The 15,468-nt window shown below is 25.7% G+C and overlaps 2 protein-coding genes across 13 annotated transcripts; both read left to right on the top strand.

Annotated features, from left to right (window-relative positions):
- Positions 1 to 1,190: 1,190 nt before the first annotated feature.
- Positions 1,191 to 11,112, top strand: sw (cytoplasmic dynein 1 intermediate chain short wing). Of its 12 annotated transcripts, none has more exons than XM_089219435.1 (16): positions 1,191 to 1,434; positions 1,537 to 1,642; positions 2,020 to 2,116; positions 2,180 to 2,291; positions 3,525 to 3,652; positions 3,839 to 3,898; positions 4,266 to 4,286; positions 7,306 to 7,353; positions 8,061 to 8,216; positions 8,295 to 8,451; positions 8,517 to 8,768; positions 8,832 to 8,949; positions 9,554 to 9,785; positions 9,849 to 10,009; positions 10,077 to 10,343; positions 10,808 to 11,112. In XM_089219435.1, the coding sequence occupies exons 2-16, from the start codon at positions 1,544 to 1,546 to the stop codon at positions 10,964 to 10,966; spliced, it is 2,067 nt and encodes a 688-aa protein (XP_089075561.1). In that variant the 5' UTR covers positions 1,191 to 1,434; positions 1,537 to 1,543; the 3' UTR covers positions 10,967 to 11,112. The 12 variants fall into 12 exon arrangements, with proteins under 12 accessions (XP_089075561.1, XP_089075558.1, XP_089075557.1 ...); XM_089219432.1 differs by having other exon boundaries at positions 8,031 to 8,216; XM_089219431.1 differs by having other exon boundaries at positions 4,224 to 4,286.
- A 2,672-nt stretch (positions 11,113 to 13,784) lies between these two features.
- Positions 13,785 to 15,468, top strand: ND-MLRQ (NADH dehydrogenase (ubiquinone) MLRQ subunit). Its single transcript, XM_015515781.2, has 3 exons — positions 13,785 to 14,017; positions 14,146 to 14,292; positions 15,302 to 15,468. Exons 1-3 carry the CDS (start codon positions 13,970 to 13,972, stop codon positions 15,350 to 15,352), a joined length of 246 nt encoding a protein of 81 aa, XP_015371267.2. The 5' UTR covers positions 13,785 to 13,969; the 3' UTR covers positions 15,353 to 15,468.

The following is a 15,468-nucleotide window of genomic DNA, read 5'->3' as shown; positions in this document are numbered from 1 at the left end:
CATTACCGAAATACGTAGGGGGCCCAACAGGAAATGCCCGGTTGTCCGGTAGGCCTATCCGCCTATGGGCTTATCTTTGGAGGGTTAGCCCCTTTGCCTCTTCCTCTAGTGTGAATATTAGCCTCAGAACCATTGTTGTTTATACTCACATTTTCAGTAGCAATAAAATATCAGCTCCTAATAGTTATACTCTGCTGTATACTTTTTTTTACCATTAAAGATTCATCAACTTGAACAATAGTATTTATATCCCCTCCATTTTAATTCTTTTTCAAAACCAGCAACTAGTATTTCACGATTTAAATTCATCCAGTCATCGACTGAGTGACTTCCAAGTACCGTTAATTTTATCATGGCGTTATTTGGAATTTGAAGACACCATGCAATAATAAACTAATTCTAAAATTTGTGACAACGATAATCATATTGACTATTTTTATTATTGTGCGTGAAAAACGTACGTTATTACCTTTACGGACGAATTGAATTCTTTGTTAACCTTTCTTATCGTATGAGTGGCGTATGACGGTTTGATCTTTTCCTCGTTTTTTATGAGTACTTAAACAATTTGGTTGGCAAGAATGATGATTGTCGATTTCAATAAGTAAACTATTTTTTTAAATAAGGCTGTGCATTTTCCTCCGATTGAGCAACTGCATAGAATAAATAGCTAACATAATACTCAAAGCGTTCTAACTGCAGAATAATGTATTAATTTATCATGCATTACAGTACGAACTAAATTGTAACTTATTATCTCATACTTTTACGATTACATTCAAGATTGCTAGAGTTATGTTATATTATAGAAGTTACATCGTTAAGATAAAGTTTAACTCCGTCAAATTGTTGAGAATGACCATAAAAAATACCTACCTATATGATATAAAGATGCATGGCAGACCATATAATATGACGTATACAAACATGCGTAGTAAATGACAAATGCTCGGCAGCCACATACGACCAAAATTCCATTTTGTTTTCCTATTATATATTTTCATGATTTATATACCTTTAATTTCAAAAAATAGAGGCATTATTATTAATGTATTTTATCATAAAATGAAGAAACCAATAGGAATTCTTTATGATAGTATTTTTGTTTATTAATTTTGATTGGTTAATATATTGAGTGATAACAAAATAAATTGTGAAAATATTGTAATTTATGATTTTGGATTTACTCAATTTGTTAACATAATAATAATATGTCGTTGACTGTAGGATATGAGAAATGAATTGAAACGTCTACATTCTCATAATTTAGGTTTTTTGTTAATGTTTTACGTATGTTTTAATTAACGCTTTAAATAACTTACTGACATAATATCAATTGCTTAGTTTATTTTGCTATAACTTACTTTTATATTATTATTATATTGCCAAATGAGTTATAGCTTATAATTTTACTGCCTACCAGTCTACCTAAAGGTAAGGAAATACGTTGTACAAGCAGTTATTCAAAATATGACGCCCTCAAAATATATTGTTTATCATGATTAAGATACATTATACCATCATTTGTTTTTGCAGTTACAACATGTCAGACCGCAAAGCAGAATTAGAGAAAAAGAAGGCTAAACTACAAGCCATCAGAGAGCAAAAAGAAAGACTTCGCAAAGAAAAAGAAAAAAAAGATGTATGTAAAATATTTTACATCAAATAATGCATAATATTGTCAAAAATTGTACTTATATTTAAAAAACAATAATAATACTTCAGAGCATTATTTTACCTTCTAAACTACTTATTTCAACATTGCATTGATGTTTCATTTGATTTATTACATATTACCATTTTTATTTACATCCGTACATGTTGTATTTTTAATGTCAAAATGATTCTGTATATTTTGCTGTTGCCATATAAAAAAATATTTTTTAACTTTATAATAATAATAAGTACAATTTTATTGCAATATTTTTTATGATAGTTATCCTGTCACTAAATTAATATTTTAATATTTCAAACTGCCAAATTATTATTTTTATTGCCATTAATCAATATATTAAACAGGGAGATGAAGCAGTTTCTCGTGGTATTGGTGTTGAGAAAGATCAAGGTAAAGAAATTGATGAAATGTTATCATCTCTTGGAGTTGCACCAGTTTCAGGTATATGCTGTTTAATATACTTAACTATTTACTTCAAAGTTATAAATATTTTAATTGATTTAGATGTGCTGTCAAGTTTAACCACTTCGCCTAATAAAAGTGAATTATTGTACAGTTCAATGTCAACTCCTGATTCTAGTGCAAAAGGATCACTGCCTCAAACTCCAGCAACTGGGTAAAATTTATTTTAACAAAATATTGATGTTTACTAATATATTTATACACATAAACTTTTAATCGGAAAGCACTGTCATGATAAAGTTAATTTCTGCAGCTATCTGATTGAAAAACAAACATTTTCCTTTTAATCTATTTATGTCAATAAGTTTATATTGAATGGAGAAATGTATGTGTATGTGCGCGCGCGCATGTGTGTGTGTGTGTATACTATTTTAAATAATTGTTTATTCACATAAATAAGCGTGAAGGCTCTGGCTTCAGGGGCACCATGAGATTAATCGAGTTCTTTTCCCAATATTATGTTGTAACAATAGAAATTTGGTATACCTTTGAAAATAGGTCACACAAATTTGTGGTGTAAAAAAAATAAAAATAGATTTTTTTTTAATTTGGTTTGAAGTGGGTTGATTTGTTAATTATTTATGAGAGAACCCCCATAAAAATCCAATATTTTGACAAGGGGATGGCTAAACGTTCTAAATATTTTTTAATAATGTATTACAATTTAATCATAAATTAAAATGAACATTGTATATAATTTGGTAAATATAATTTTATGGCCCATCATTCAATAGTTGCTGTCTGTAGTTCATGTGCTGTGTGCACACCTATGGTCACTTATGCATTAAACATAATAATAAGAAACCATTCTATATAATTGTTATATAGTGTTTTTTGATAAATAATAAAAGCGTATATTAGATATTTTACTTAAAACAAAATCATCATCATCATCATCCTTAGCTTAACAGTCCCTATAGGACCTGAGCTGCCACAAGTAATTCTCTCCATCTTTCCCTGTCCAAAGCCAGGTTACTTGTCATATTTCTTCCCAGCATCTTGATATCTTTCTCTATTGCACCTTTCCACCTCGTTCGTGGTCTGCCTATTGGTCTTTTTTTTGTATGGTCTCCGTTAGTACTTTTTTTATTATGTTACTATCAGCTCTCCATACATGTCCAAACCATTCCATTCTCTTAATTTTTATATACGTCGTAATATTGGGTTTTAAAAATAGTCTGTATTAAAACAAAATCTTCAATTTAAAAACAACTGAAAATCACAACCATAACAATTATTTGTGCCCCAAAGTTTTTCATATAAATAGGCATAATTATTCTGTAGCACCAATAATTGAAAATTAGTGAAAACTTTATCTTTTGTTAATATTTTGTGGGTTCATAACTATTTTGATTGGAACTCTTTTTAATTATATTTTAATTTTTAGTTCAAAGCCTACAAAGAAAATTCGTGAGTTATCAATTGTTTCTCTTTCTTCTACAAATATTCCACCGAAAGAGGTAGAATGCTATACTAAAGCAGTTCAGACTACACATTCATCAAATGAAAGAGACGGTATGCTTAATATTTATTAACTTTATTTTAATTTTAAGCTTAAAACTAAGAAATATGTGCATGATAATTTAGGTTTAATTTTCTTTGAGTAATTGTTACTTAATGATTAATATTTTATACTATCATTGTCACTTGTCGTATTTATTATTGTTATGCTGCACTTGTTTCTGGTAAAATAAATTAAAGGATCCTGCACTTCTTCCCCTCTTAAAGGTTATTTTGAAGATTGGTGGAGGCCTAGAAAAGGTTAGATTCACAAATGTCCAGTAATTGTTTTATAACTGACATTTTAAAATCACTTTTATGTTTGATCCAGGTGGTATACCCGGATAAAAGTATTATTAAAATGTTTGATTACCTTATATATAACTTTATTATATAACATATTAACATGAATATAAAAAAAAATATATATCAATCAAATTATAAATAGCTATTGATCATGCATAGTTAAATGATAACATATTATCCATAAAAAAGTACTGACAGTTTTTGTGTATATCACTTGGATGCTTTACCCAATTTTATATTTATATTTATTTACTATTTTATATTTTTTTTTTTCCATTTGATGGGGACAATATTGGAAATCATGGAACATTTTCGTCAACAGCTCAAGCATTTGGATATTACGGTAAGCTATTATTTGATATGAGTATAAGAATAATGTTAACAATTAGACCCTATAGAAATATATTATGTTTAAAAAAAAAATAGATGCATGGTATATGTTTTAAAATTTTGTAGTTAATTTTAATTTTCTGTAGTTAATAGATGTAATAAAATTGACTACATTAATAATTTTGTTGGCAAAATATATTAAATTTCAAAATAATTAAAATAATAATAATTCAATTGGATAAAATTACATATTTTGTTATACAGAGTAATACTAGTTTTTATAAGTATACTTATAATAATATTAAATTAAAATTATAATAATGATAGTGGGACAATAAAACTTTCTTCATTTATTAATAATTAACGCAACCATCCAATGTAGGTGGTTCATAATATAATTTTGTAATATTTTCATTGGTTTATTTGGTAATTCATGGATTTTAATTTGATGTTAAATTTAAAACTTTGTTATTAAATATTAATACTAAAACAACTATCTACTAACAATGATCAATTTATTACTTCATTTTTATTACTATTGCACTATAATGCACTAGTCTCTATTATTTTTATTTTTTTTTTTACTTGCACTGATTTTTTTTTTCGCTTTTTAAATACTTGAAGTAATTCTTTGCAATTTAAATTAGTGTTTTAGTTTGTTACATTGTTTATACATTTTTTTTTGAACTAGATTAATAGAGTATATAATTTTATATTATAATTTAGAATTAATTTTCTTATCTATCAAAAGTTGCTTGGAATGTGGTATAAGCTATATATTTTTTGTAACACTGTAACTGAACATTAAATGTAAATATTGGTTTATTATTTATGTGTAAGAGAATGCTACGCCCACTTGTGTTGTCCACGTCTTACACATGCATAACAGCAAATTAGTACATTCTGAATAATCCAATTATGTTATGTTTAATATTAGGGTGAATTGATCTATTATAAAATTTAAAAGTAAAAATATGATCTAGTATATACTTTCTAGTGAATCTAGATTTTTTCATATGTTTTTTTGTATGTGTTTTAATTTTTATGCAAGTTTGTGCATTTTAAACATTTTAATTTATATGTACATATACAAATGCTCAATACTTGTATAAAAATTAAAATATGAAAATAATATTATGCAATAATAAATAATATTCTCACTTAAATATTTTATAGTAATTATTACTATATAGTATATAATTTCTTTTACTCTCATATTAAACATAACAAATGGGATTATTAAGAAAATACAACTTGGCAGGCATGGTATCCATTTGCAAGACAGAGACAATGCATATAAGTGTAGCATCCTTTGAATTATATATTGAAAATAATTTTTCACTTCAAATAATAAAAAAAAAAATATATAGCTTGCATAATTATCAAATTATCAATAAAGAAAATATTTTGATTATAAGTATTACTATGGATAAATTTATTCTTTATTAAAATATAAATTAGTTATGTTTCATCAATAAAATTGTAAATAAATCACAATTAAAAAAACCCTTACTTTTGTTTTGGCCTATTGCAGTTCTCAAGTCATATTTTTAGTTGAAAGCCTAATATTAAAACTGAAATATTTTTTTTGCCAATTATTTTAACGTTCTGAATAATTTGTTTAGAATTAAAAGTTTTCTGTTTATAAGTCATTAAATATAATTTTTTAAACATTTATTAAAAATTATGAAAAAATATTTTTGTATTCTAAAAATTGTAGATAAATTCAAAACAAATTTTAAATTTATTCAATATAGTAATTAATATAATTATAATTTGGATAACATTTTATTATAATTTTAAATATCAAGAAAAAAATATACTAGTAAAACTGATACATTTTGTATTTGCTGAATTTTAAATTGTTACTACAATGTGATTTAAAATGTTGTATTATTAACTACTGAATGATAACTAAACAGACTTTAACAAATATTTTATGGCTATTCTTTATTAAAATTTAGATCAAAATATTCTTTGGATATTAAAAACTAATACTTTTTAAAGACAATTGATAGAATAATTTATTAAATCAGTACTTTTCAAGTGTTAATTCTTATACATGTTGGATACATAAGATAGTCAAATTTCTATTTATCAATTTATGGTGTTTTCTTGTTTTAGTCATGATAATCAATTTGTTATCAGGTAGTCGCAGTAATCAAAAAAACCATAAAATCTTATATGTTAATTGCTTAGCTTCCTAGAATTTTACTAAAAGTTAAAAAAAAATGTTTATATTTTTAGTATTTATTTCATATAATTTCCTTTTATTTATTATAAATCCATTTCACTTAAGGTCTTCACACACTGAAGTGGAGACTTTCAAATTGTTTTGTTTTGGTGCTGCCGTGCACTATGGGGACCTTTATTTATAAATAAAAACACTTTTTTATTTTTATTTCTATACATTTATATTTTACATATTATTGTTGTACATTTACTGCATTTGATTGTAATTAATATTTTTTTGTAAATAGCATGTAGAGATGCTTTTGGTTTTCTTAAATAGTAATTCTTTAATGATCAATACTAATTTCAATTAAAATTCCTTAGTTTTCTTAAATGTTGCCTTATAATTTTGTTTTCTTGGTTTTGTATTAGTTTTATCAATACGACTTATAGATAATTTAGAATGATGCATTAGTTATATTGTGTATTGCCAATTAAAATATATTGATTATTATATATAAATATACTGATATACATAATATACATAATATATTATTATTAATTTGTATGCAATAGTATTAGTCTATACTCTATAGGGTTAATGTAAAAGGTTAAGCAGGGAAACATTTTACTTGGATTTTGTCTTACCTATTTGACATTTATCTATATACTATTATAACTAAAAATATACATTATATTTTGTTTCCCATGATACATGCATTTCCCTGCTTTTGCCTTTTATAGAAATACATTTACTTTAAGTTATATTTATACAAAAAGTGCAAAATTGATGCCTCTTGCAATTAACTACTTCACGGTGGTGTTTATGTCGTTTTGCTTGTTTTTGTTCTTTTTTCAAGACGAATACAACTTAAATCCTGGCTTGGAGTGGGAAGACGAATTTACAGGTAGGTACATCAGCAAATGCTTTAAAGCATTTATTGAATTTGTATTTAAATTAGGTACATAAAAATAATTTTTTTAGTTTTTGATTTATACTTTTATTCCATGTGATTTAAATTTGAAAATTTATTTATTTTGTTGATGGAGGTTGCGTTAATTTTATGTTATGTATTATAACTTAATCAATAAACAACAACTTCATACGATATTAGTATAATGCTTAATATGATTCAGAAAATTTAATTTTTTTTTAACAATTCTAAAAGTAAACTGGGTATTAAAATACTTATTATTTAGCGGTTTTATTATATTTGCTATTATGTTGTACATTTTAAATAATTATTTTAATTTATAAAATATTATATATTTATTTCAATCTTTTAATACTTAATCAGCAATCACTTATCTTAATTTTATTTTCTGAATCTTATTATATACATTATCAATGTCATCACAATGATTATCCAAAGCCTCCTTTCATATTATAAATGTTAAACTAATGTTTTTAATATTTGCTTAGAATTTTTAATTTTTTTTTTTTAACAAATATTATTTTATTTTAAACATTGGTGAGAATACATTTTTAACACAATCTAACCAAGTATAAATTATTTTGGATGCATATTAAATATATATACTGTAAGCATCTATTGCTAGCCATTCCTAAGTAATTAACAGACAGTTCTTACGTATGATGATGGCTCTGGTCAAGCGGAAGATGAAGATATCAGCCTTACAAATTTGTCCACTTTCCAAAGCAAGCTGCCACCAGGGATTTTATCTCAAGGGCTTCCTCAAGTGAAGGAAGTTGCACCAGCTATCACTTCATTGGAAAGAGAATTAATTATTAAAGAAGAACCTAAGAAAGGTAAAATAACTTATTAATTATCAAATAATTCTTTATATGATATTACATGAATATACACATTTTTTTATTATTATTTAGTTAGAGAATTAAGTGATGCAGAAAAAATGATGATTGTTCATTCAGAAGATTTTCAACAATTTATGGACCGTGCAGGACGTGTCATGGAACGGGCTTTATCTGAAAATGTAGATATTTATACAGATTATACTGGTGCTTTAGATGACAATGATGTTAAGTTAGTAAAAATTAAATTTAAAAAATATAAAACATTGTAAAATTGTTTATGTTTTATGTTTTTAGTGAAGACAAAAGTAGTACCCGATTATCATTGACTCGTGTGTTTTATGATGAACATTGGTCTAAAAATCGTTTAGTTACTTCTTTAGATTGGTCTCCACAATTCCCTGAACTAACTGTAGCATCTTATAATATTTCTGATGCACCACATGAACCTGATGGTGTTGTTCTTGTGTGGAATACTAAGTTTAAAAAGAATTCTCCTGAATATGTATTTCACTGTCAGTCAAGGGTACTTTCAGCCACATTTGCTAGGTAATATTTTGTTTTATTGATACATTTGTGTTGGTACTAATTATAAAATTATGTTTTGTATAGGTTTCATCCAAATTTAATTTTAGGAAGCACTTATTCTGGACAAATAGTTTTGTGGGATAATCGAGCACAGAAGAAAACTCCTATTCAGAGAACACCATTATCAAATACTGCTCATACTGTAAGTTTTAATTTATACTAATTAATTATTTGTATTATTTAAAAGTCATCCTTAACCTGTCAAGTGTCATTGGTCCGGAAATGATATATTTTTCACCTTAGCATTATTGAAGTTACTTCTGCTTATTGTATCATTTGATTGTCTTAAGCATGTATAATATACTTTGTTAGTAACATATAATCTAGAAATAATTATACATTAAATATCATTATTTGAATACTGTTTTTTGTCTAACATGATCTGTACTTACATAAAGACAGAAATTCTTTATTATGCAACAAATGATAATAAAATATTATAATGCTCAATAATTCAACTTTTAATTTATATTATAAAATTACAAAATAAATATTCAAATATATAAATTTTAAAAGTGATAATAACTCACACTAATTTCATATTAAATGTGTTTTGGTGATTCATAACATCTAAAAATTCTGAGAAATTCTCAAAATGCAACTAATAAAGTGTTGGAATACATTTCGTGTTTGATAATAGGTTGTCATTCTAATATAAAATTTCAGTATGATGAACATGAGTAAAAGATAGAATCTATAGCACGCTGACATTGTCTTATTATCTTATATTATTTTTTTTATCTTAGCACCCTGTGTACTGCATCCAAGTTGTAGGCACACAAAATGCACATAATCTCATCAGTATTTCAACTGATGGACGATTGTGTTGTTGGAGTTTGGACATGTTAACTCAGCCGGTTGAACGCCTTGATTTAACTGCCAAGCAATCTAAATCTGTGTCCGTATCTACTTTTGCCTTTTTGCATGATGATGTTAACAAATTTGTCTTTGGTAGTCAAGAAGGAGCTGCATATTCTGGTTGGTTGCAATAATTCATTTAATTTCCACAAATTCAGTTGTATAATACTATATTATTTTTAGCTTGTAGACATACAAAAAAAGCCGGTGTAGTTGAGAGTTATGAGAGTCATATAGCACCAATTACAGCCATTGATACTCACTGTGCTGTTGGAAACACCGATTTTAGTCACTTATTCTTGACAAGTTCAATAGATTGGACAATTAAATTATGGAACATTAAGGTTCAATATTATATTATTAAAATGTTTTTATATTCATGTTTAATTGATAATTAAAATATTAATAAAGGAATCCAAACCAATTCATTCATTTGAAAACAACAATGATTATGTAAGCAGTGTTGCTTGGTCTCCCGTACACCCATCTGTATTTGCTGCAATTGATGTAACTGGCCGTTTAGATTTATGGAATCTTAACAATAATACAGAATCACCCACAGCTAGTACAGTTCTTGACAACTCACCATTATTAAAGAGTCTTATGTGGTCTCAGAATGGAACTCATTTAAGTGTTGGGGATGAGTATGGCAAAATATCTGTATTTCAAGTTGGAGAGGTTTGTATTAAAATTAAATATGTATAATGGCATATTGTATTGGGGTTTAAGTTTTAGTTTAAAAATAAATCATTGTAAGATGTTAAAGGAATTATAATTATAATAAGTATAACGGTGTATAATATCATTAAATTGTGATGCATAATTTGAACAAAAAGATAAAAATGCTAACAATAAATTAAATCAAAATCTTATTATAAGGGAAACTTATTCTTTGTCCGTTATATACAAGTGTATGTTATACACAGGTTTCACTCTTAACTAAAGAAATATAAGATGGTAAAAATATTATGAGGAAGCATTATAATAGTTAAATTATCTTTCCCATGGTGGATTAACTTCATATGTATACATGATAAATAAGTTATTCATTTTTATTCAGTTATTTTTAAATAATCATTTAATGAATATTTTTCCATTTTTAGAATTATTGTAATAATTAATATTTTAATTTTTAAATGTAGCAAATGACTCAACCAAGACATGATGATTGGTCCAAACTTTCTAATACACTTCAAGAACTAAAGAGTAACCAAACAGACGAAATGGACAAATCTATTAACTATAGTTCAGGCTCAGTTTCTTCGGTTTTTTCTAGATCTTCTAGTATTTTAATGAAGTAATTTAATCTTGATCAATAATAAGTTATATTATATTTAATGTATGCCATGTTAACTTACAGACATGTATCAGTTTATAATTCTTATATAAAAAAACAGATGCTTGTTTTATTTAATTGCACTATTTAAAAATAAATTTACCTGTTGAATATTGTCTACTAATTTATTTATATTTTTTTACTTAACTTATTTTGATTATAAATAATTTGTTTAATAATGAAATGAAATAAAATAATATCATTGATGTTTTTAAAATATTTTTGGAATGAAAGTGTGTTTTTTAATTAACTTAAAAATAAAAATAGTATATACGGGGTGATTTATGAAGCGTATAAAACTCATTATTTAAAAAAGTATAAATGTTTTTGAAAATATAATTTTACATAGCTTCAAGTCGTTTACAAAACAATGTTTTTATTAAAAAAATTTATTTTTAATATTTTTTTATCCCTATAATTTTTAAGTATTTTACTTTTTTAAATGACAACATGTAGTGTTTTAATTTAATATTCCAAAACAGAATATTTTTCTAAGTAATTTGATATATAAAAATTGAATTTAGGGCAAGTAGTTTACGAGATATAGGTATTTAAAGTTTAGATGAGCGTAGTAGAGTGGTACGGGGTTACTCCGCGACATATTTGTCCACTACTCCGCTCATCCAAACTTTAAATATTTATAACTCATAAACTATTTGCCCTAAATTCAATTTTTATGTATCGAAATACTTAGAAAAATATTCTGTTTTGGAATATCAAATTAAAACTACATAGTGTTATTCAAAAAAGTAAAAAATTTAAAAAATTATAGGGATAAAAAAATGTTAAAAATATAATTTTTTAATAAAAACATGGTTTTGTAAACGACTTGAAGCTATGTAAAATTATATTTTCAAAAACATTTACACTTATGGAAATAATGAGTGTTTTACGCTCCATGAATTACCCTGTAGATTAAATGTTGTGATCTTGAAAAACTAAGAATTGTATTCACTATTAAAATGCTTAGAAATACATTCATTATTACTTTTGTAGTTTTGTGCCTGGTATAATAAATGCATCTTCATGCTCTGAAAAAAAAATAACTGAAGATTACTTGTTACTTTGATAACAAGACTTCTTTCCCAAATTATTCTACAGCTAAGTTGGAATATTAACAAATAACATTCTAGTTAAACACCCTTGAACTAATTACAATGGGACGTATGCAAATGGTAGTATATAGAATTATAGACAAAATCATCGGTCTATACTATCACTACTCCTCAGTGGCAGTGGCCAAATCAGGAATTTGATTTGCGGGTAAATAACTGTTGACAAGATTACAAAATATTAGATATCTCTCAAAATATTTTAATGTTAATATAATAAAATTCAGAACAGCATTTTGTTTTGATATTAGTAAATTAAATTATTGTATTCGTTTTGTTTTTGTATACATCATAAATATTTTTTATAAATACTTAAACATTTTTTTTTGAAACGACTTATGAGCAGTAAGTTGTAAAGTACCTATAGGGCTATAGCCTATAGAATATATATTATCATGACAGAATACAGATTTAAAGAATTAAGACTAATATTAACTATATAATATTTAGTATTTAACATAGGACATATTGAAAAAGTTTTAAAATAGGAAGATATCACATAATATGTCTTTTACAGACGTACAGGTACAGTACATAATATAAATGTTTAATATACTTAAAAATAAACAGTAAGTAACTATATATTTTTATAATTAGAACTATTGTCAAAATAACTCTAGTAAAATACACAGATGTTAAATTTGTTATATCTGTTGAATAATTAATGATTATAATACATTTTACCATTACAAACTACAAATTAAGGAAAATTCTTTATTTTTATAGCACTTCGCCATTTTTCTAATAAATGTAACAAATTCAAATTTTCTTCTATAATGCGTGTAAATAAAATATTAGTGATAAACCTAAGTATGGTCTATATAAGTTAACTTGTCAACAAACGAACCAAAAGTGTTTACTTTCATAAAAAATAAGAGATTAGTAAGTCCGTTTCTTGATCATATAAAATTAACGCATTCTTTTCCGATAATGAAGAGATGAAGGATCATGTTGTGTGTGTGAGGTAAATATATTTTAGTGTTTAAGATCAGAGATAAATATTAATCACGGTTTTGGCCTTTTAGAATGACATTAGAAATAGGATTGTGTACGGATGGACGAAATGTGGAGAGAAGCATCTTGCATCAGATAATAGCCTAAAAATTCGCTCTGCCAAGCCGATTTAAGATTATCCTACATCATCTCGGGATAACGAACCATGTCAATGATAGAGTCTGAAAACATCCTAGTGCATTTTTTTTACACCGATTTAGTATATTATCGAACTTCAAGAGTGTGGCAAAAGGATTCGGATGCGGTTTACGTGCAGAGAATTTAATTTTTTTAAATTTTTTTATTTTAAATATAGTCAATCTGTTTACAATAAAAAACAATAAGTAATAAGGATACCATAGAAAATATACAAACATGAATAATGTGAAGAGGAGACCGTTCCTTAACAGAACCTCGGAAGTTTTTTCCCCTTATTTTAGGAGAATTCTAGATCAGTTTATTTTTAATCGACGGTAAATTTGTGCCTTTATGGTAATTTAAGAGACAAGTGTGGTAGAGAGGACAAATTTTGCTTGAAGGGGTAATGTGGTTTGTATTTAAATTAAATAATATTATTGTCAATTAGGTTACAATAATTTAAGGACAACAGTATGGTACATTTGGCTACACTGCAGTGTCATCTGTTATCTTACTCTTGCTTGATTTTCTTTATAAAATATAATGCACCAATGCTAAGGCTAAGGCTTCATAGACGAATATAGGGGATACGTAAAATTTATTTCGCTCATTTGACATTTCACGCCTTCTCGTTTTACGTTTAGGCACTCACGTTAGTTGTTAATTGGAATTTTTTAAGATTATTAATTATTTTATAACTTTAGAGTATTAACAAAAAATTCAAAATGGTTATGCCAGGAATGTCAATAGAGAGCTTGAAAAAACACAAGTCGGTAAGTATTTAATTTAATTTTGGTTCAATATAATATTTACTTATAATACTCCAATGTTGTGTGTAGGTATTCGAAGGTCAAATACATAGTTTATTCATTAGCACTTAACTGTTATTTATTTTTCACAGTTAATCCCATTATTCTTTTGTCTGGGTGTTGGTATGAGTGGTGCTGCTTTCTATCTGACTCGATTGGCAATGAAAAACCCAGAAGTAACATGGCACCCAAAGAAAAATCAAGAGCCATGGGAAGCATATAAAGAAAAAACTTACAAAGTATGTTAATTTTTTGTTTTGGTAATATAGTGTCATAAATAAAAGTATATACTTACCTTTAACCCTTGATTGATCTAACTAGACATTATCTATAACTTGGATCTGTGGAATTTTTGATTGATTGATTGATGAATTTTACAAGCGGTTTTTATAATATCTAAACAAACTAATTATTAATAATCTAAATACAAATATGAATTTAACAAACATTTTTCTCTTACATTCACATTATTTTATATACACCAAACTTGCTAAAAATTGCATTATTGTAAAAACCCAACATATGAATATAGATAATGTTCTTACCTTAAAGTTATATAAGAGATCAATTCACTTTAAATTTTAAACTATAGAAGCTAAATGTGATCTGCTGAGTGTAAATTTGCTATGTTATGCACTTGTAAGACAAAGACAACACAATGTGTGGATATGTTATGTTGTCCTTTTAAGCGTAATTCTACTTGATAATTTCATTTTTAATCAAAGCATTAAAAATGAGAAACAGCGATGATTTCAACAATGTTGATTATTTTTAGTATAGCTAACTGCAGCCTAAAAATGTATATTATGGATTTATGTTTTAGTCATCCACGGGTATCAATATTTTGTTTAATGATATTTTTTTTATTTCATTATTCAAGGCTTTCAATATTTTCTTTTTTATGTTTACTGTATCTCAGTAATATATAGTATATTTTGTGAATTATTCATAAAATTATTTTATCAATTATAAATGTTAATACTATATTATATAAAAATTACTAGGAATTTAAAAAGTAAACATCATTATTTATTTAATTTTTAGATAAAATCATATTTTTATTCTAAACATAAATGGTTAAAATTATTGTAATTATTCAATTAAATGAAAAAAAATTAAAATTCTATTGCCTTTTGACGGTGCTGCTGTGAATTGTGCATTCTAACATACACTACTGGTGCTGTGGTATATTTAACATTCAATTAAATATTTAATTCATAACTAAATATATTGTTTTATTTGTTTTAGTTTTATTCTACCAGCACAGAACCTCCAGTCAGTCCAGCTCCTAAATACTAGAAATTCATCTATAAACATCAATATTGTTTGATCGGTTATATAAAATGAACATAGTGTTATGAATTTTTTTTTTGCTGTGTTTTCCATATTAAATAAAGAATTAATGTTAAATTGTA

The sequence above is a fragment of the Diuraphis noxia genome, unplaced genomic scaffold, assembly GCF_037042655.1.
Source record: "Diuraphis noxia isolate RWA-SAM2 unplaced genomic scaffold, SU_Dnox_SAM2 contig0002, whole genome shotgun sequence".
Classification (NCBI taxonomy): Eukaryota; Metazoa; Arthropoda; class Insecta; order Hemiptera; family Aphididae; genus Diuraphis; species Diuraphis noxia.
The sequence above is the reverse complement of the archived record's forward strand: the minus strand, read 5'-3'. Positions and strand labels throughout refer to the sequence as shown.